The sequence below is a fragment of the Ahaetulla prasina genome, chromosome 1 (genome assembly GCF_028640845.1).
Source record: "Ahaetulla prasina isolate Xishuangbanna chromosome 1, ASM2864084v1, whole genome shotgun sequence".
Taxonomy (NCBI): Eukaryota; Metazoa; Chordata; class Lepidosauria; order Squamata; family Colubridae; genus Ahaetulla; species Ahaetulla prasina.
Genome location: NC_080539.1, coordinates 80,279,070 through 80,302,038, shown reverse-complemented (window position 1 = coordinate 80,302,038; position 22,969 = coordinate 80,279,070). Strand labels below are relative to the sequence as shown.

General features: G+C 37.3%; 1 protein-coding gene across 1 annotated transcript in view; it reads right to left on the bottom strand.

Moving 5' to 3' along the window:
* Positions 1–22,969, bottom strand: part of RGS7 (regulator of G protein signaling 7) — a 202,254-nt gene that overhangs the window by 51,342 nt on the left and 127,943 nt on the right. Inside the window, exons 5-6 of the mRNA XM_058165755.1 lie at positions 6,286–6,392; positions 4,966–5,017 (exon numbers count right to left, since the gene is read on the bottom strand). Of these exons, the coding sequence (XP_058021738.1) occupies positions 4,966–5,017; positions 6,286–6,392 (159 nt within the window). The remainder of the gene's footprint in view (positions 1–4,965; positions 5,018–6,285; positions 6,393–22,969) is intronic.

Genomic DNA, 22,969 nt, shown 5'->3' with positions numbered 1-22,969 from the left:
AAAAGATCAACCAATCCAAGGAAGCCAAAGTTTTCTAATAATCCCCAGGAGCTTAAAAATTAAGAAGGCTTCCTTGAGGAAATTGAAAGCTTGTTCTAATAAGAAAGACCCAAAAGCAGCACAGAAAAAGTGTCAGGGGACATTAAGGAATGCAGAGACAGACACAGAAAACAGAGAGACAGAAACATCCAGAGAGAGTGAGTCTGAGGAATGTGTGGTTAAAAAACATAAAAGGGAACAATAAGAACGTCTTTAAATACATACCAAGCAGAAAACCACTTCTTTACATGGTGCATTAATTAATTTATGGCATGGCCACTTAATATGGATGATGTTAAAAGAAACTGGATAAATTCATAGAAAACCAAGTCTATTGGGAGCTATTGATCTTGAAGACTCATTGTGTTACATTGGAATTGGGGACAGCATGTCTCCAAAAATAGTCTCAAAGGAATGACTGTGGGAGATGAGTGATGTTTCTGTGTAATGGAACACACCCAAGTATGGGCTATCATATATTGGGCCCTACTATGGTGGGACAGGTATGTGTTATAGACTTTCCCAGAATGAGCACCACTGGCTTACTGAGCTTATTAAACATCTATTACTGTATATATAGCAATATCACAGACCTAGAAGATAGTTGAAGAGAGAAAAAGGAAAGGAAAGGACTAATTGGAAAAGCCAGTTTAGTGTAGTAGTAAGAAACCAGGAGACTGTGATTTCTAGTCTCACCTTAGGCACAAAACCAACTGGATGATCTTGAGACAATCACTCTTTCTCAGTCCTAGAAAAGAAGCAAGGGCAAATGACTTCTGAAATCTTGCCAAGAAAACTGCAAGGATTTGTCCAAGCAGTGGACAGGAGTCAACACTGACTTGAAGGCAACAATCTTAGTCACTGCAAAGTTGAATGTTGGAAGACCAGGCACAAAAACAGCCAGGGAAGCGATTGAAGCCTGGGAAACAGGCCCCTAGTCAGTCAACAGCAATGCTGATTTACCCCCAGCCTATCCAGTACTCAGAAGACAAGGGCTGGGCAGCACAAACAAATGACAACTAATGACTTAAAAGCCAGCCATCAACACACTCCAATCAATATCTACAAAGCCACTTACAACAGGCACTATAAATACTACAGGCATGAGTTTAAATGGACTCCAGAGGATGGTAGAGGACAGGAAGGCCTGGAGGAATGTTGAACATGGGGTCGTGATGGGTCGGACACAACTTCGCAACTAACAACAACAAATAAATACTACACACAGAACAGCACATATTCTGCTAGAGAGAAATTCCCTGAAGAAAGGCTCCGGCATGAGTCTGAAAGCTTGGAAGACAAAACCTCTGGTCCCAGTGACTGACCCAGATCCGATCCTGCAACGTTATCCTGGGACACATGTATTCACATTCATTTGTAAGAATAAAAGATGACCAAGTTGCAAAAAACAAACAAACAAAAAACAAACAAATTGGACCCACACAAGCCAAAAAAGGGGCTTTAATCACCTTCACTTATGATTACCAAAGGCCCATGTTGAAGCACCAATCGCCGGATCAATAGTATTAGCCGCCATTCTGTTAAAACTGGGCAGGTACGGAATAATCCGTATAATACAAACGCTCCCAACAATAAAAACAGACCAAGGGTCTAGGCAAAGGAACCCCAATCTAGCCCATAAAATAAAACAGAATCTATTTCATAACTAGTTGCACTGATCCCACCTTTCTACCTAAAGGCAAGTTGCCAGAACAGCTACTCTTGGCTGCATTTTCCTCTTCTTTGGTTTGTAGCCAGCTTTGAAGAGGAAGATAACAAATATTAAAATTAAATATTAAAGGAGACAGACTTCCAGCTTGCGATTTCCTGAATTCCTCTTCACCATTTGATTTTCCCTGTCTTCAGTTTGATCCAACCATTAATCCTTATAGAGCTTGCACATCTGAAAGTACAATAGAATTCCTCTACCTTCACTCCACTCTGTCTCCCGCTTGCCAGCACCCCACAGACAACTGGTTGGCTATAGTGAGAAAAAATATATAGACTAGGATGACTTAGTCTGGCTCTCATATTGATATGTATTTAACAGGCTTACCTGGGACTGTTGTGATAATAATCAGTGTCAGAGTGCCCAGGCAGAACTACCTTGCTTTATATGCAGATCTTAATCAAAACAACATTAAATGATTCGTTTCAAGGAATGTATCACTTGATATCTCCTCAGAAAGAGCTTGTTCATAACTTTGAGGTGAAAATCAAAAATCGACTCACAAAAGGGATGAGGGACTATTTCAAAATCAGTTCTAACTGGTTTGAGAGAAAGAAAGAATTCCCTGAATTACAGTTGTTAAAAAAAGAAAGGTAAATGTGAGATTGACCTTCCAGTTTCTGTAAATGTGGACCCTCTTGGGATTAACATTTCATTATAATGGGCTAGCTTCCAAAGAATGCAATCCTATGCTATGCTTCCTACTTTGAAATCTGAGTCCTAATAGAAATAGGCACATAGCATTGTCATTCAATCTCATTTTTACTGCTTCATCCTTTAAAGTTCTAAAATGGCTCTAAAGTATCTGTGCAGCTAGCCGTATTAATTCCTTCCCTGTAACTTTATTCCACGTTATTTAGAATATGCTTTTCAATGATGAATTCTTGAAGACAAGGAAACACTACCTTATGTTAAGCAGTTGGGTTCCTTTCTACATAACAAAAACAACCAGAATGTGCCATTCTTAATGTAGTCACGTCTAATAATAGTTAACATGTGAAGCTTTTCATGGTGTGGAAGTCAGTTTCTATAATTCAGTATATACTTAAAAACACAGGAAGAATTGATTAAAGGATTATTCAGGCTGTGCGATCTAGAAAGATTAATTTATTAGATTGAAATATTATATCCTATGGAAAACAATATGTACAGGTGTTTTGCATACCACTGGATATTTATATATATATATATATGCATTATCCGCTAAAATAGTCTTTTCCTATTGGCTCCATGGAGTGTTATGGGGTCAAAATAGTAAAGTCATGGCAGCATGATCTAAACCCCAGTCTTTTTGCACATATATTAATGTTGGATGAATATACAAAAAAGGATGTGGGTTAGACTGCACTTGCCCAGCTGCCAACTTACACAAAGCAGGTACCCTTGTTGCTGTGGGGCCCCTTCAGATATCTTAGACCTCAACAATGTAGTATAACTTTCCCCTTCAGACATGGGCAGTGAGTTAGGGCAAAGCTGTCTCCAAGTGTCTTTAGATACACTGATGTGGAATAGTGAAGTACAGAATTTGGATCTGAACTAGACAAAGGTGCTTCAGAGCTTGCAAAGTACCCTCGGCTTGCATACGGATGGCAGAGGAAAATACATTCGGAGCTAAGGAAGAAGCAATCCTATGTATTTTCCTGAGCCAAATGGTTATCAGGCAAAGCCAGGACAAAACTCTAGTCCTTTAAGAAGCACCCAGCAGGTGCACTAAGATGTCCACACCATATCCAAAGTATCTTTGTCCATTTTGGATCTGAATACTACACACCTCCACTCTAGAAAAAAAAACACTTCAGGGCAGCAGTACAAAGTCCGATGGCCCAAGGACACATGCATCTTTTAGAAACCACCCTGCCTTAATTAATGCCTTATTATTTTAATGGATTGGGGGGGGAAAGCAATGAAATATATGGGGAAGAGTTTAATCTTAATTGATTGTAATTTCATAGTTGTCCCTCTTAGTACACTATTGACTTAGTACATCCCTCTTAGTATACACTACAGACAAGCCAAATTCTCTATCTGGATAAGACTGCATACCAATTTTTAGGGAATGAAGTGAGGAAATGACATAAAACCTAGCCAATAAAATTGGCACTATACGTAAATAATTAGTTTTCTGATGCTAGGACCAAATTTTGGGCAAATGACCTTGGACATTTATTTATTTTGCAAGTATCTGCAGAAGGTCAAGGATTTCCAAGTTAAACAGAGTATTGTTTATGTGAACTTTGCAACAGGATTTTCCAATTAAGCATAAGGTGAGCATGGGTTGAAGGGACATAATCTGAATACATTCTCAGTGTTTTATCAACCATTTTAATCATGCTGAATTTTAATGCACTGACACTCATATTTTAAAAGTTCCCTGATACCCACCTAATTTTTTTTACTTGATTTCCACATATACATTTAAAAACAATAATGAATAGTAACCATTTGCTTTTTTCATTGCAACTAGAGTCCATATTGAAGCAAAGAATGACAGTAGCCATAGTCCAACATGAATGGACAAGAGTGCAATATAAGTTTACAATCAGTTACACATGTGAGTATTCTGAGACAGAATCTGCATTTTACATTGTTAGATGAATAACTCGGCTCTTTTGTTTAACATATTTCATGATAAATGTTTAGTTTAATGTATAGAACCTTTAATCTATACTTATATCATAAATATTATTACAAACAAAATTAGCAGACTGTAAGAATATTGTAATTATTATTGAATGAACATTGTTATGGTTTTCTGTAACTAAAAACTTATCTTAATAATTATTAATGCCTAAATAATATAAGTAAGATACTATCACATGGGGACTGTGCTATCCATGACCATATTCCCATAACTTCTTGTTTGATTGGCCCTGAATTAGTTTTCAGTTTTGGACCTTCTTAACCTGTTGCCTGTTATAATATGAATGTCAGATTTGCAGTCTCTGAATCTTCTTCTAAATAAATGTCTGTAGCTTTGCAAAAGGAGATGCGTTCTTTGTATTTCCAATCTATGCACTGATTTGACCTCTGCCTTAGTAAACTTTGTAAACCAAAGCCAATCTTGAGCTCAGCATTAGCAGTTCTCGCCCTAGGTTTGAAAAATATAGCCAAGAGTTGCTTAATTATAAACTGTAAATTAACAGATTAGTCCATTCACTGCAAGACTCCAGACTGAAAGAAATGAGATGCAAACTGACCATAATCTGTATTTTCCGGCTCCCAACAATTAGATGGCCAAAAATAGGGTGTCTGCAAAACAAAACAAAGAAAAAATATTGGACAAAGCAACACATGATACATATTCTGAATGTCAATTTTTGAGTCACTGTGAGATGGGCAGCTATAAAATATGATAAAATTAGCTATTCTTGGGAATTATTGATTGAATAAATTTGCATGTTTGAATAGATGTGTTTAATTAATTAATTCCATTCAATTTAAATATCACCTTGTTCCCAACAACTCTTTTTATGTGACAATGCTAAGGCTATGAATTTTTGATATTATTGTTGTTGTGCTGAGAGTGTTTTGTGTTGAGAGTTGAGATGCTGCAGGTAGGGCATTAAATGCAAAATCCACTTCTATTAGCACTCCCCAATCTGAAATTGTGTAAGTAACCCAATATTAAGCTGAAATCAGTTTCTTCTATAAATAGGAATTCTTGATCTTTTCTAAACACTTTGTACTGTTCTTGAATGCAAGGAATTGCCTGACTATAATGAATAGTTTTAGTTGCACCTATTTGTCAAAAGGTCCTAGCCTATGTCTGGAAGTTGAGGCATGCCAACTTTTGGTTTGAAACCAAAAAAGAAAAGAAGTCCAGTTTCCTTGACTCAACTTCTAGACAACTCTTGCTGGCTTACTGAGAATCTTCACAGAGATATCACCCTAGTCTATGCTTTTTTCATACAATTAATCTAGCTATGGATTAGAAGAAAGACAAAAATTGTAAATAATCTGTACATTAAAATATAAACAGTGGTGCTGATTATGAAAGGCCAAATGTATAGACTTTCCCAATAGTACTATTTCCATAATTCATATCCACTGGTCATATTTTCTAGGAGTTCTAGTGATTATAGATCTGATCATTTAGGAAGCATCAAGTGAGGGAAGACTATTGCATTAACATAATAATAAGAGATTCTCTATGGGGAAAAGAAAAGTATCTCTACTGACAGAATGAGGTACATATTGATTACATCAGGGGTCGGCAACCTTAAACACTCAAAGAGCCACAAAGGTCTTAACCAGAAACCGACATTCAATTCTAGAGCTGACTGGAAGTCAGGTTCCTCCACCATAGATTCTCCTTCTAGCGCAGCATCCTTTTGAGCCAACCAGCAACAGGGAGCTGCAGGAGAGGGATGAAAGAGCCACATGCAGCTCCACAGCCACAGGTTGCTGACCCCTGGATTAGACCATCACTTTATGAATAGAATTGCTTATTGTTTGGGGTGAAAACTCTACTTCTAATAATTAGTTGAAGTTTTAAAAAGAATGCTGTTTAAACTTACTTGGAACCGATAAAAGGTACCATCATCCTTCAGGGTTAGAACATGGTCTGAGATAGGAAAGAAATAACCATGGGCTGCCATAAGTGTTCCCAAATGAAGGGCTTCCACTATACCAGAAGGAGACAAAAACATTGTAATGTTTTATGTTATGTATTTTTTTCTACTTGAATGATGTTAGAACCCTTTCTATGGCAGAATTTTCATGAGTCAGTGACAATCTGGCTGATGAAATACCTGCTATAGAAATTATAGGGGAAAAAATTCATCCTTACAATTGATAGCAGTCATAATAATATTAAAATAAGAACGTTTGCCATGGCTGTGCATAAGCAGTAATTATGCAATGATGTCTCATGCAAGGACATTCTCATGATGACATTATAAAGCATGTATTGTGTTTGTAATGTAATGTATTTGCCCTTGCTCTCATGCTCTCACCCACAATCATGGTTTTTTTTTATTAGTATCCTTACGTTTATCACTAATTAAGAACAGGAGGCAACAAGAGAAATCTAACATTACACTGTACTGAATTTAAATTGGAAAAACTCTATTAAAGAATGCTCCTGTTTTTTATTTTTCTGCATAGAAAACCTTTGACATACTAACATTGATAATGATTTATTTACAGTCAGAACAATAAGTAATGGTTTATTCAAAGTCAGAACAATAAACACGTTATAAAATCAAACACTGGTATTCCACAGCAACAAAGTGCTCTAAGAATATATTTATAAGCGCTTTCTGCAGTCAATTAATTGGTCTGATATTCTTTGAATTTGCGTCTGTTGAGATAATCCATTATAATGTTCATTACCACATAGTTGCTCTTCCTTCGTTATTTAAAGAAATCTCTCAAGGATGACCTTCACTGTGATAACCCTGCTGCAAAGTACAAGGCAGCTTCAAATATGACCCATTTATGAAAAGGCAGAGTTATATAACAGTGAAGAGGTTGAACTTGGACTGAAGAGATCCATTTTCTTTTTTTTTCTTTTTTTATTGAAAGAGTTTTAAAAAACAAAAACATTTTTCCCCCTTTTTTCCCCCTCCCTCCCAAAAAAACCCCTTCCCCCCTCCCTCCCCCCCCCCGGCTTCCCGGGTCAATCACAAGGTATTGTTATACATAAACCAAACATAGAATAAAATTTTCCCTTCCAATCCAAATAACCACATCCAAAGCTTTTCATCTCCCAACCCCCTCCCCATTACATAAAATAACTTTCTAATTATTCAAAGGCAATCTGATATTTCTTAATCTGATATCTGTTTTGTAGATAATCAATCCATTTTTTCCATTCAATTAAATATCTTTCCTGCGTATTGTCTTTTAAAAAAGCTGAGATTTTAGCCATCTCAGCCAAATTAATAACTTTCAGTATCCATTCTTCTATTGTAGGTATCTCTTCTTTCTTCCAGTATTGTCCAATCAACAGTCTTGCTGCTGTTATTAAATTCAGAATCAATTTAGTCTCAATCCCTGTACAATCCGTTATAATTCCCAAAAGGAAAAATTGTGGCAGGAACTTTATCTTCTTCTTCAGTACATTTTGAATAAAGAGATCCATTTTCAAGTCCCTCCTCAACTACAAAGCTTATAGGGTGACATTAGGCCAGTTATTTTCTTTCGAGGTTGCTCTTGTAGGGATAACATTAGTGCACATTGCCATGTGTCCTTCCAAAGGAGAAAAAAATGAATGGTGATGACGAGGAGGATACAAAACCATTAATACAGCAGCTCCATGCAAAAAGCTTTGTGGTGATAAAAAGAGTAACTCAAAGGTGTTACATGAGAATTGTCATCTCCTCCTCCTCCACCACCTCCTCTTCTGCAGCAGTCTTTTATAATAAGAGCATATTTTTAAAAATTGCTATCAGAAAATAAGTTGATTGCAAGGTACTTTGACTATTCTGGCCACATTATTGGGGACACATTATTGTTCTTTTTAATAGCAAACTTGAAAACTCCCACTTAACAAAGTTAATGCATATTCAAGAAACTTGTTCTTTTTAGTTACTATTCCCAAATTAAAAACGAGTCTTGCAGAATGTGGAAATCTGCCACACTCTACTCTGTGTCCATTTGTGTCATCTCTGTTCTGACCTTAAGCACAGGGGAAGGAAAGCGATAAGTAACTGCTTTCTTTTAAAGATGAGATAGACAAAGCCGGCTAGAATGCACTGCATGGGACAGGAGCTCCTCCCCCATTTCTACTGTCTCTCCCTCCCTTATTTAGAGTTCCATCTGTTTCATCAGGGCTTGTAAGAAGAAGAGATTGGGAAAAGAATTGTCATCTCCTCCTCCTCCACCACCTCCTCTTCTCCAAACCTGTCTGGGCATATGGAGAGAGTCCTGCAGAGTTTAGCTGTCACCCCTTTTGAGAGGGCTTAGAGTGGGAAAAGAGATAAGAGGCACTGGAGGCGTATTTGCTGTTACCATTAAGAAGTTACTGTGAATTAAGCAAGCGAGCAATTAAAACATAGCACTGAAATTATTCATCCAAAGTGGAGAATCTGTTATATTTCTCCAAATGATGGAAAGGTTAGTTTTCCTATTGCCAATTTCAGCTACACCACTCAATATTGGGAAATTTGTACAGAAAGAGGTTGTGACCCATCTCCATTGTTCCAGAAGGCTGAACATGAAATTTGCAGGAAGGAAGATTCTGACTGAATGTTTGGCCGGGGGGGGGGGGATCCTAACAATACAAGAACGGAATCAATTATTCTTATAGCGATGAGCTACCCTTCACTGGATAGTGAAGCTAGATTTATGTCAGAGATGCTTTAAGTGAAGCCTCTGCATTAAGCAGCAGAATAGACTGAGTAGCCTAATGGCTTCTCCCCTTTAGGATTCTGTGACTTATCATCATAATGATAACCAAAATGATTCAGGTTTGATCCCAGGTATCTCAGGTAAAGAAGATTGTTCATTATTTGACTTCTTTTGATGATGGTAAAGCAGCTTCTCTCAACTTCTTAATCTTCAGCCAACATAAATCAACAGCGAGAAATAAAAATTACTGTTAACAAACCTTAAAGGATGGATAGTCCTAAAATAATCTAATACAATTTTCAGATTCCTTTTTTTTCTTTTAATTTCTTTTCCAGATTGCAGATAGTTTTTATTTACTGGCCACTTCATTTAAAGTTAAAGTTACAGTAATGTAAAAAACCCAACCAAGCTTTGTAACCAATTTTACTACCATTGCAGCATCCCATTTGATCAACATCCAGGGGCTTTGCAACTGATGCACATTTACAATTGTGCAGTGTCCTGCAGTCATACAAGCACAATTCGTATACTTGACAACTGGCTTGTAAGAAGCAAAGTGTCGAGGCTCTGACTAATAAACCAAAGCACATCAGAACTCTGAGACTTGGGTCCTTCTCAAAGGTCTTCTTTAATGAGTATATCATATTGGCACAGCTTCAAAGGAAAGCCAAATCTAAATCTTTCCTGCTGTTTCAGTACAATTAAACTAGGAAATAACCCCATCCCCAAGTGTCACAGGTTACATTGACCAATTGGGTTAACTGGCAGGCTCTTCAGACACTCCTTTCCCGACCTTATCTCTTACCAATAGAGATGACCTTGGTTCTCATGAGAAAGTTCTTTGTTGTGTCTAGTAATGCATTCCAACCTTGTTCCCCCTCTGTGTGGCAACTGAGGACCAGAAAGATGACTGGGCCAGGTTCGGTTCGAAGTTGACACAAAGGTAATGGAGAAAACGGAAGTAAAATTGCAAGTCATTGTCATATGATATTTCTCTTAATGAAGAAATGGGAAGTGATGTCATAACAGATTATTTTCCACTTAGCAACTGTGGCACTTAGTAAGAGAGTCAGTGATCCCACTCATGGTCGCTAAGGGAGGACTATCTGTATTTCTTCAATTTCCTTAATAGTTACCACTCCCTCTTGTTTGGGGGTTTATAATGTATTTCCTCAACTTTTTCAGTCTCATTAGGAAAGTTATCAAAGGATCATTTCCCCCCAGAATTACAATTTAGAAATTCTACCCATGGGTCTTGATCATTTATTAAGTCATTTGTCCATTTATTTTCATTTATTATCAGAAATCGATTTATGATCTTTATTAGTAACTTTTTTATGTGTCTCCTAAGCACTGCACATAATGCTATTAGCCATCATATAAACTACTAAAATAACTGCATGCTGCAGAGAATAGTCTGTTTTCCTCATTCAAATATAAGTGCCTCTCTCTTAGTAAGGCATCGCAGAAGGAACACCTGGAACAGGAGACAGAATAGGCCCTTTTCATATTGAAATTCAGCTAATAAATACTTGAACTGAAGCTCACAATTACAGTTCCAGAATGATGTTCTGAACATAATGGAACATATTTTAAATAATGATTTTTCAGAAATATAAATATAGCTTTCCTTTCCAAAATACAAATATAGCTTTTGCTTCATACTTCATGCTAACTGCTTCACTAGAGCAGTTAAAAGTTCAATATTTTATGTGCAGTGTATTTTGTGAACAGAAAGTTTCAATCTTTCTAGGACACATTGAAGCAGTTTTTTAATTCAAGTGCTCCTCCAATCAATCAAGCAATGTTACATGGCATTTATTTACCTGGATGATGCAAGTAGAGTGCACGTTCCCATAACAGAGGTATATTACTTTATTTTACTTTTTTAAAGATTAGATTTGTTATTTATTATTTGCCCAGAATCCTAAGATCCTCAGAGCAAGTTACAACCCTTAAATATATTAGATGAAAATTAAACTAAAGTAAAAATAATAAATGGTTAGAATAATACTCAGCAATAAAAAAAAATAAACAATGGGATAACAGCCAGGTTCAACTGCCAGCTAAAAAGCGGTCAACCCTGGCACCAGAGAAAACATGCCAAAACCAGGGATTTTTAGATAGAGTAGCCCTCAACCGTAGCCTTATCAATTGTGGTAACTGCTCCTTCAACCAAAGTTAATATAATATACACTAGAAGATGTCCCGCCCTTCTCCGAAGACTCAGGGCGGCTTACACAGTGTTAAGCAATAGTCTTCATCCATTTGTATATTATATACAAAGTCAACTTTTATTGCCCCCAACAATCTGGGTCCTCATTTTACCTACCTTATAAAGGATGGAAGGCATCTTAAGCATTAAGATCCTAAATCATTACAATCTTTAACCTCATTACTAAAGTTTGAAGTCCAATTTTCAGGATAAGTATTTTTGAGAGTTGGCAGCTGGCAATAGATATAGTAACCAGACGTCCCGCTTTTGGCGGGACAGTCCCGCTTTTTAATAATTTGTCCCGCATCCCGCAGCAATTCCAAAAAGTCCCGATTTTTTTTTGTTTCACTCCCATTCTGAAAATGGGAGGCGGCAACGCAAGAGGAGGAGGCGGAGAAGAGGGAGTGGCAGAGAAGGGGGCACGAGAGGGAGGAGAGATGCCGCTTGACTTCACCTGAGAGGAAGAAAAGAGCTGAGAGGAGAGCCGAGAGGAGAGCCGAGAGGAGAGCCGAGCCTGCCTGGAAGAGCCGAGAGGAGAGCCGAGCCTGCCTGGAAGAGCGGAGAAGCAGCAGCCGCTCCTCCTCCTTCAGGCAGGTGGCAAGACTCAGTGCGCATGCCACAGCCCCCCCTCCCTCCCAATAGTGTCCCGTTTTGCCATCACTGAAATCTGGTCACTTTAGCAATAGAGCATGTTCTTTATTTGTGGAAAACACCCTAAAATATCAGGAACAATTCAATTTTATTATATATGATTTGCATAGTTGCACTCGTGCTCAAGGTTTATTTCTTAACCAGAGAGTGGTGCATTGTATCAGAAAGACTGCAATACCAAAAGGCCTATAAGCCTTCCAAAACAATGAAATTACTGTTACTTTATATTATTGTGTTTATAAAGCCAGGCATGCAAAATAATCAGAAAAGGCTATGCCGGCAGTTAAAGGTCTCTAAATCAAGTTTAGGTAGTGGAATTTCTTCTAAGATGACTAAGCAAAAATGGTAGGACTATCACACATAATGAAGAGAGAAAGATAAAGAACATTTTTTCAGGCCCTAAAATCAAGGGCCCTGCTCACTCTGCTTTGGAGAAAAATATTATTATTAATGAATTTGCCAAGATTTGATGTCTAGATGGGAACAAAACAGGATAGGATGAAGATGAAGCCAAGAATGAAAAAAACAAGCCCTGAATAATAAGCTTCCACTCTACTATTATTCCATAATATTTGTGAACTGTTGGTATACAATTTTCATTTGTCCTTAAGAAATACCTCTGAAATAACTGCAAAGGTATGATAGCTGAGGGATATTTGTGCTTTAATAATGGGGAATGGTTTGCTAATTATCAAGCTGATTTCTAAAATGTAATTCTTAGTATTGTGTATTCATCTAACAGTTTTTCCCCGAATGTCATCTCTCTGCTAAACAAATATTTCCCTCAACACTGTCAAACTAGTTACTAAGTCTGCATTACTATTAATCTTCTCATCGTTCCTATCACTCATCTCCTCCCACTTACGACTGTATGACTGTGACCTTGTTGCTGGTATCCTTAAGATTTATATTGACTGTTTCCCTATGACTATCATTAAGTGTTGTACCTTATGATTCTTGACGAATGTATCTTTTCTTTTATGTACATTGAGAGCATATGCACAAGACAAATTCCTTGTGTGTCCAATCACATTTGGCCAATAAAGAATTCTATTCTATTCTATTCTATTCTATTCTATTCTATTCTATTCTATTCTATTCTATTCTATTCTATTCTATTCTATTCTATTTAAAAAAATTCCAGTTAATCTCAAGGAACAATGAAGCCTGAGTCTAACATGAAAATCCAGATGTCTGCTTTTATCCCACATTTACCCCAACAGCACTACCACAGACCTAAACAACTTTGCACACAGGATTAGAGATAATTTTGTCTGCTCTTCCTTTAAGTCACTTACTTAAAGTAGTATCAGGACATGTTAACTTCCAAGGATGCTCAATTATAGATGTAAAGGTATCATTTTGGAAGAACAAAACTATAGGGTAAGAGACTGTGGAACTCACACACATCAGAAGGTTTCAGGCTGTCTCCGTACACACAATTAACCAACACAATGGGAATTTAACACCTTACAATTGCTAAATAATGGAGTATTTGTAATCTGTATCTCATGTAGCCTACTACTGCATAACTACCCTTTCTCCCCCAGTCCCATTCTTCATCATAATTTAAATCCCACATCAGTTTAATACTCCATGGATCTGATGATGTGAGCCACAGCTCACAAAAACTTATGCTTTTTAATAAAATGAGTCAGTTTGAACAAGTGTCAAACCTCCTCCTGACGTTAGGCATCTTATCAAGTTATTTAACCTGGATTGTTTAATGTGGTCTTCTACAACTTTGAGTGATTCACCATTTTGTGTTATTAGAACATTTATGTTTATTTTCAAGATATTTTTTTCCAGGAAAATCACCTGCCTCATCAACTTACCTGTACTGTTGATACAGTATAATATATAGATTTTAAAGTTGCCCCTCCATCTTTCCTATGGTGTTTTTTGCCCCTAACTGATCAACAGGAGGCAGCGTATGAATGGTTTCATTCTTACTGAATTTCATCAGATACATATAGACTCTGTAATCAGTTTTAGATATCATATAGTCCAACTTCCTTTACTAATAAGTAAGTGGCAAAAATACCACAAAAACATATACAGTAAATCCACCCACATCCCTGTGAGGTGGGTGGGTGACAAGATTCACAGAACGTATAGCTTGAGTTCATGACATGTATCAACTTGTTTCTCTAGATTGACAGCTTAAAATAAAGAAGACATGCTGTTATTCCTTACCTCCATCTTTTTCCACTTATAAAGTCAGTTATATATTTGACACATACATATTTGTAGAGTACCCTACTGAAGTGGTCTGTATTTTTAATATGCAAAGGGAAGGGTTTAAATTTCACCTCTTGCAATATTTTTACAATTTGCGATATGTGAAATCTATGTTAAAATCAAAAGTCACCATAATAGAACATAGAATAGTAGAGTTGGAAAGGATCTCGGAAATCTAGTCCAACCCATTGCTCGAGCAGGAGATCCTATACCCTTTCAGACAAAGGGACAATCCTATACCCTATCCAGTCTCTTTTTGAAAACTTCCAATGATGGAAGGTTTATAACAAAAATGAGAATTAAAATATCATAACGCCTCAAAAAATCCAGGTCATAATTGTATTCAAAGTGAAGTTTGAAAACTGAAATTTTAATACAGTGTGAGGAGAGCAAGGTCCTTGAGCTTGGCTATATGGATGGGTTGCAGAAAATCACAAGTGGAAATCACAAGTGGAGGAATATAAGCTACCTTGCTGTTATCACGGAGCATTCATTGATATCAATGTGAGGAACTAACCGCTCTTTCTGGAGAACTGGGATCCTAGCGCCTTCTACTTCTTATATTAGATGCACAGAGTCATTTTCCTGGAAGCAACTCCAGTGCAGTTTGCATTTTTAATGACGTAACCTTAAGGTAGGAAATGATCATTCATGTGAGTCGTTTTAACAGAACACAGGTTTTAAGAATTTTCATCCTTCTTCAGCTATGGGAACCAATTGAATAGGCTCTCTCTTTATGCTATAAACATATGAAGCCACTGCAGCTTGAGAAAATGTATATGACAGCATAATCCTCATTTTCTTACCAGAGGAAGAGTTTGAGAGTAGGCACTAATTCTCCTATATATCATTATTAATTTATTCACTTTAAAATATTTGAAACTAAGGCATCTGTTCTCTTGTCCTATTATGACACACGGCTCAAGACAATGGAATTAAAAATCAAAGCAACCAAATTTGAAAAGTAAAGTTGAGGAAGTTTTGAGGGCATAAGTAAGGCAACCTACACCTGAACTATATAAATCTTTTATACCTATTAAATTAGAAAATCATTCCCTTTATACCCTTGACACTTAGGCGCACCTACCCTCTGGAACGAGCTTCCCCAGGACTTCAACAACTTCCTGACCTCCGGACCTTTCGCCACGAGCTGAAGACATATCTATTCTTTCGAGCAGGACTGGCTTAAAATAGGGTTTTTAAATATGGATTTTATTGGGGTTTATTTTTTTTATATTTTGTATGGTATTTTAAATTTAGGCTATTTTGAATAAGTTTTTTAAAATGTGTTTTATTGTAATATATTGTATTATTTTATTTGCCTGTTCACCGCCCTGAGTCCTTCGGGAGAAGGGCGGTATAAAAATTAAATAATTATTATTATTATTATTATTATTATTATTATTATTATTATTATTATTATTATTATTATTATTATTAATACAGAATACTCATTGAACTGTATAAATCAATGCTATTGCAAGAGGAAAAAGAGGGATTGACCTGATACATAATTGGCCTTTAGAATGAAAGAGTAAACCAGTATTATTTCAATTATTAACCACTGAGCCCAAAGTATGTAATGACTCTGATTTTAAAAATCATCATGTTTATATACATGACATTGAATAGATGGGCTAATGGGGGCATTATTATCCTGGCTGCAGGATAATTCCAGTTTGAGAATTGTGAGTAATTTATTTTTTCATGCATTGTTAGCATTAATAATAATAATAATTAATAATGCATTAAGTGGTGATGGGAAATAGATCAATTGCATGGCCGCAAGAGATTCCAATTTCAAATTAAAGGAGCTATCATGATACAGTATGCAGTTTTAAAATAGTATCTTTTTGAAAAAGTTTCCTACCTCTGAAATTTTCAGTCCTTGCTCCAATTCTGTCATAAGCTGACATAAGAACATTTAGCATTAGCATATAATTAGAAGTGTAAGATTAATTGAATGATATTTTTAAAATGATTAATACCACAATCTGTACAGTCGATGTCCCAGATGGTGCCTCTGGTACCTAATGATAGAGGTTTTTAGGTCTTCGTTCACCTGTACCATTGATGTATTGGTACACGGGTGGAAGATAAATGCAAGATTGCCAGCTAAAGCATTGAAAACTGAATATACAAGCACAGTTTCAGGAACTACTGCGTGCATTAAAAGGGCAAACTATCTATGCCATTTCAAGTAAATGAAGAATAGCACAATAGTTAAACATTGATGCGAACATCCATTACAGACATAATCTACTGTAGATTTTGCAACTCTCTTGCAGTGGGTTCTTAGTGGGGTTAAGACAAATGCTCCAGAACTACTTTTTTGTGTTTGCCCTGCATTTGCCATACACTATGGTCGTTACTCAATAAACATTGGGATAAATATCAACACTTAGAAAGGTGGAGAGAAGCCCACATTCCCAACATTATTCAGCTATGAAACTTAGACTAGAGAGTCAATTGTTTATTCTTGCTCACTGCTGTGCATTGCAACAATCCTGTCTGAGTTTGCCCACTTCCTCTCTTAACCACTTCTACGAATGATATGTAAGTTGCTTTTAGGATACAAAGAACAAGTTTCTTTTTTTAAAAAAAATATTATTTGACATTTTTCAAAAAACAAAAAAAACTTTAATAGTTTCTTTCTAACAATTTCGCAATGGTTAAACATTTCTTACTTGTCCATTTTTTCTCTCTTTTTCTTATTAAGAAATATTATTTCTTATTTTCTCTCTTATTAAGTCTAATATTAATTTATTTACATATATACATATAAATAACAGTGTACCCAATTTCATTTCTACAAACTACATTTTTTCTGTTTCCTCTTATTTGTTGTTACATTTCTACTCCTATATCTTCCTTATTTGATTTTTCCTTGCCTTTTATCACTCTCCTCTAGCAATGAGTACCATTTCTCCCACACTATATAATATTCTGTTTCCTCTTTTTCTTGTATCTCCTTTGTAAGTTTATCCATTTCTGCACATTCCAAGACTTTTCTGATCAAATTATCTTCAGTTGGTATGTTATTGTTTTTCCAATTCTGTGTGTATATTATTCTTGCTGCTGTGATAATATGGATGATTAAATATTGTAATTTTTTTTCATAAGACCCTGAAAGTATTCCTAATAAAAATGTTTCCAGTTTCATCTCAGTATGTTCTTTGGTTATTTCTTCTAATTGTAATTTAATCTTACTCCAATACTGTTTTGCTTTGAGGCACATCCACTACATGTGGTAGTATGTTCCCCTTTGTTGTTTGCATTTCCAACACGTTGATGAGGTACTGGGAAACATCTTAGCCAGTCTTGCTGGTGGCAAATGCCACCTATAGAACATTTTATAAGTTTCATTATGCTGAGCGGGTCACCTTCAATACTCAGTGAAAGAAGTTTCCTGTAAGTTTAAGAATTTAAAGAAAAAAGTTTGTGTTCGTAAATAAGCAGGTCCGTGCTTATTACTCAAGGCCCATGGGCTGGATCCAGCCCATGGGGTGCTTAGATCTGGCCCATGGGCCCACCCTGGAAACAGTGAAGGACTGGCCCGTGGTGGCTCTGCCAGCGAACACGGAGCTCGGGAGGGCCGTGTGCAGCTCGCCCAGCTCCATTTACGGCCGCGATGGCCTCCTGCAGCCCTCTGCAGTTAAAGGGAGCCCAGGCGGGCCACATGCAGCCTCCCTGAGCTCCGTTTTCTCTGGCAAAGGGCTGCATGAGGCCATTGCAGCCAAAAATGGAACCTTGCTGAGTGATGTTGACCTGGCAACACCCACCCTGTCCATTACCCTGGCCACACACACACACCTACCCCCTCGAGGTTAAACACAACCCTGATGCAGCCCTCAATGAAATTGAGTTTGACACCCCTGATTTATACAATTGCCTTTAGTGCACTTAGCCCACAACAATGAAATACTTCTTATCATTCTTAAATTATCTTTTAATTTAACAATTTTTGACCAAATAAAATGGGTGATAAGTAAGGCACAGCTGTAGATGATGCAGCATAAGAGATTAAGGCCTGAGAGTTAAACATGAGAGTTTCTCACTTGGGCTATCATACTTTAGTACCGTACTATACTAAAAGATTATAAAAGGGTTCCTCTAGTTCTAATGCAAAAAAGAGCAGCATCTCTTTAAATTAAATGTAAAAAATGCAAGCTATATGAATAACGAGAGCTATATGTGCTGCTAACACATTCACACCATACAGCAGCATTTTAACAGTGTGAAGATGAGATCTCTCAGTTCTGTGCCCTAAAAGGCAGCAAGCTGTGAGGTACTATCACCCCTGACATTAAAAGCACCCTTGCTGCTCAACTGCTAGGTGCTTCTGCAAAGGATTTGAAAACACATATATCTCCATAGCCAAAGGAAGCAGCAGAACTGAGAGTGCCAGACACTGTGTGGAATTCACACCAATATCTACATCCACATCTATATCTACATCTACATTTATAGCCTGTGTATGTGTGAGAGAGAAAGAGAGTCACAGAAAAAGAGTGCATTTTTACAAAGGAGTTTGCAATCTTTCTCTCAACAGCCGGAGCAAATTTTACAGAGGCCAAAAAGTTTTCTGTATTGATAGGGCTTAAACCTAGTTCTCTAGCCTCAAAAACAGCAAGACAATATTGACCCTGTATCCATGAGAGACCTGGCATTATCGAAATATTACTATGCTAAATGCCTGAAAGAGTAAAACTGTTTCATATTACAACTTGGATTCAAAGTCCTCTATGTTCAAAAATGCTGCAAAGAGAGAGATATGAAGAAGAAATTAGATAATCATTTGTCTAGAAGGTATAACCTCCTGACTGAGTAGAAAGTTGGACTAGAAGATCTCCAAGGTCCCTTCCAACCCTGTTATTCTCTGTTCTACATTCTATGTTCTTTCACAACATGCTGTCAGTGTTGTGGTCCGTCAGCAGCCTGCGGAACTGGCAGTGGAGTCGGATAGTGAGGAGGCTGGGGAGACAATGGGCCAGTCCTGGAGTCAGGGGAAGGCCCGGACAAAGGTTCTGCATCAGAGACAGAGATGGGGCCAGGGCCATCTGGGAGCAATGCACAGATTCTGGAGCCTCCAGAGGCGGACAACAGAGAGGCAAAGGAAGAGGAGGAGCCTGTTCCTAGTGCACGCATGCAAAGAGCTGCCAGAAGGCAAGAGCAGCTAAAGCAGCTAAAGCAAAAACTTGGGAGTAAGGCCAGGAGATGATTGGCCCCTCCCATGAAGCTTAAAAGAGCAGCAACCACTCTTGGGTTCTTTGTAGGAAAGCAATGTTGCTACAGTTGTTTCTTATCTCCTGTTTCTGAACTTTGTGGGGTTCTTGCCAAGAAAAGCCTTTGGTAGGGAGCCAAAGAAGACAAAGGTTTGTAATAAGGCCGAAGGACTTTTTCTGAATGACTTTGTTTTGGACTTAATTTGGACTAAGCTGAGAATGAAATAATTCTCAGCTGTTCTAATAAAATATGTTCGTTTAGGGCTGATTGTGTCTGGTAATAACTACTTGGGCCTAGATCACAATAGTCAGGTTGGTGGTATAGTTTAAATTCATCTCTCTTTTCTTGCCTTTCTCCATCTATTTCCCCTCCTCTCTTTGTATACTGCATATTTTCCAAACTCAGAAAACCATTTTCTGCATTGGGGGGGGGGGAGGGAATCACGGAAAGCAACATTAAACTGAAGAATGACAACACATGAACATTCTTCAAAATCCCAATAGAACAACACTTTTTATCACTTGCTTAAAACAGCGTAAGTCAATCTACCTCCTCTGCAACAATCAGGATGCCGTTATCAAAGATGCCCCATTTTTAATTCCCAACAATCTAGTCTAATTATAGATTTTCCAGTGAGGACTGTAACCTATGGAGCATTCATGAAGATAACTCTGTGCATCCTGCACACAACCTAGGAATAGGTGGATCAAAACCAATCCTTTGATTTGCGCCAAAAATGAACCACAAGCTTGAAACTGTGGCTGAAGAAGTTTAGTTACTGCAATTTCTATGAAGTGTAGTTTTAGAATGTTTTCAAGGGCGATCCCATGTCCTACATTATTCTAAATAAGAGGTGATTAAGGTATGAGTCATTGTAGCCAGATCCTTTTTCCCCAAATAGTGTGCAGCTGGCAAATAAAGCTATGCAAAGGCGTATTCAACCTTTCTTACTATTGAGTCCCTGCAGACTGACAGAATCCAAAGTCATGTGCAAATTGGAAACCTGACTTTCAGAGATATTGCTGCCCTAACTTGAATGGGTTGGATTCCTCATTACCCTGTTAGTTGGTCTACTGATCAAGAGAATTTCCTCCATGCTGGGGTGAACTTCACTTTCTTCCCCATTTCTAATCCCCCACTGCATTGAAGGTACAGTTCAAAGACTTCACCTTAGGCTCCTTAGCATCATTTCAGACGATACAGAATTTGCTGTTATTCAGTGCATTGTTATGATTTAATCCCTGCTCTATGGATAACCTTCCTCAGTATCTTTTTTTTATTATTATTGAAAGAGTTTTAAAAAACAAAAACATTTTTCCCCCTTTTTCCCCCCTCCCTCCCAAACCCCCCCCCCCGCTTCCCGGATCAATCACAAGGTATTGTTATACATAAACCAAACATAGAATAAAATTTTCCCTTCCAATCCAAATAACCACATCCAAAGCTTTTCATCTCCCAACCCCCTCCCCATTACATAAAATAACTTTCTAATTATTCAAAGGCAATCTGATATTTCTTAATCTGATATCTGTTTTGTAGATAATCAATCCATTTTTTCCATTCAATTAAATATCTTTCCTGCGTATTGTCTTTTAAAAAAGCTGAGATTTTAGCCATCTCAGCCAAATTAATAACTTTCAGTATCCATTCTTCTATTGTAGGTATCTCTTCTTTCTTCCAGTATTGTCCAATCAACAGTCTTGCTGCTGTTATTAAATTCAGAATCAATTTAGTCTCAATCCCTGGTCTGATAATTTTATATGTGTCTCTTGCAAACAAATCACATCATTTTTAAATTGTTTCAAGTAGTGAAATATTTTCCTTCTTTTCTGAGCTGAATTCAAGCCATTAACATTCCATGACAAGATTCTATTTGCCATTACTGGCCTCCTGAAGCTTTGAAGCAGACAACGGAAGCTCCTCCTCCGGTATCTTCCGTCTAGCTCCTCCCACAGCTTCCATACTGGGATCCTGGCTTTTACTTTGAGACTGTTGCTCTTCTTTATGCTTAAGGGCTCCTCTTGTCACCCTTTGCTCTTGTGGTTCCTCTAATACTGGCAGCAATGAAGGCTCTTGGATCACCACGCCTTCTTGAATCTCTTGAAGTTTTTCTATCACTTCTATTTCGACTTTCAAAACTGTAGAAAGAAAATCCTTTGCCTTTAAAACAGTGTCAATTCTATATCTCCTTCCTTGATAGAATACTGTCAGTCCAACTGGCACCTCCCATCTGAATTGAATCTGATGTTTTTTAAGTTCTTGTGTAAAAAAAGCAAATTCCTTCCTATCTCTTAACATCTTTGAAGGAATCTCTTTCAACACCTTCAACTCCTGTTCTCCAATTTTTAAAGTTGTCTGATATGAAACTTGCAGAATCTGATTTCTCATAGTCCTTTTCACAAAATAAACCACAATGTCCCGAGGAAGCTTTCTCTGTCTTGCAATCCAGGAATTAACTCTATATATTTTATCAATTTGGTAAGCTACCTCTTGGGGTTCCACTTCAATAAATTCAGCCAATGCTTCTGATATAATTTTTCTTAAGTCTTCTCCTCACTCTTCTTGCATACCACGAATTCTAAGAGCTTCTTCCATAAGTTTATATTGTAATATCACAACCTGATCTTCATTTTGATCCACTTTTTTCTGAACACCTTTCATTTTGTCTTCTAAATGCTTATTTGACTGAGAGATCTGTTGCATTTCCACTTCCAATCAATTTTTTTACTCAGTCCTTGAACTGCCATGAGAATATTTTCTCTTATTTTTGCATTAAAATTCTCCATCATCTCTTTTTGCCTATCTTCAGAAAGTTTTAATTGTTCTTTCAATATTTCCTCAAGACTTGGTTCAGATCCCCTTCTTCCAGAAGGCTTTAAAGGTTTAGCTGCCATTCTGTCTTCAAAAGAATCAGGAATTCAAACTTAATAACTTTCCTTCCCTCCTTTCAGTATAAAAAAACTCCGTTTGTAACAATCCACAAATAACGCTACTTCATCGTACTAAAAAATTTTTACTTTCACTTTCAGACGCCATTTTAAAAGTCAATTAATCAAAGACAAAGAAAGGTTTCAAGTTTCAAAAAGGGAGTCGGTACTTGCCGTGCTGATTCTACATCAAAGATCGAACGCTTGTGAAATTCCCGTCTGCTTAGAAAATCAATCAATTTAATAAGTCCTTTTGAGCAGAAGCGACATTCCCACTCCTTTTTCCTGATAAAAACAGGAGCGTGTTGAAGTTGGAGGGAGTGGAATTCGATGGGGTCATAAATCCAGGAAAATTCGCTCTTGAGAGCAAACCCCCTGTCAGACCTGCCACTCTTCCACAACTCTGATAACCTCTTTCGCCCAGAGGGTATGCTAAGCTCAGTGAACAGTGATTTTTTTTCTGTTTCACTGACTTTTACAATCTTCTAACACGGAGTGCTCTGTTAGAGCACCCAGCAGGAGGGTGACGTCACTGGAGCCCAACCTTCCTCAGTATCTTCATGTACACATTAAAAAAAAACTACAATATACACTGTAGATCTAGGTTTTCTTGCAAGAATGCAAGAGTTTTCACTGCATCATCCTCTC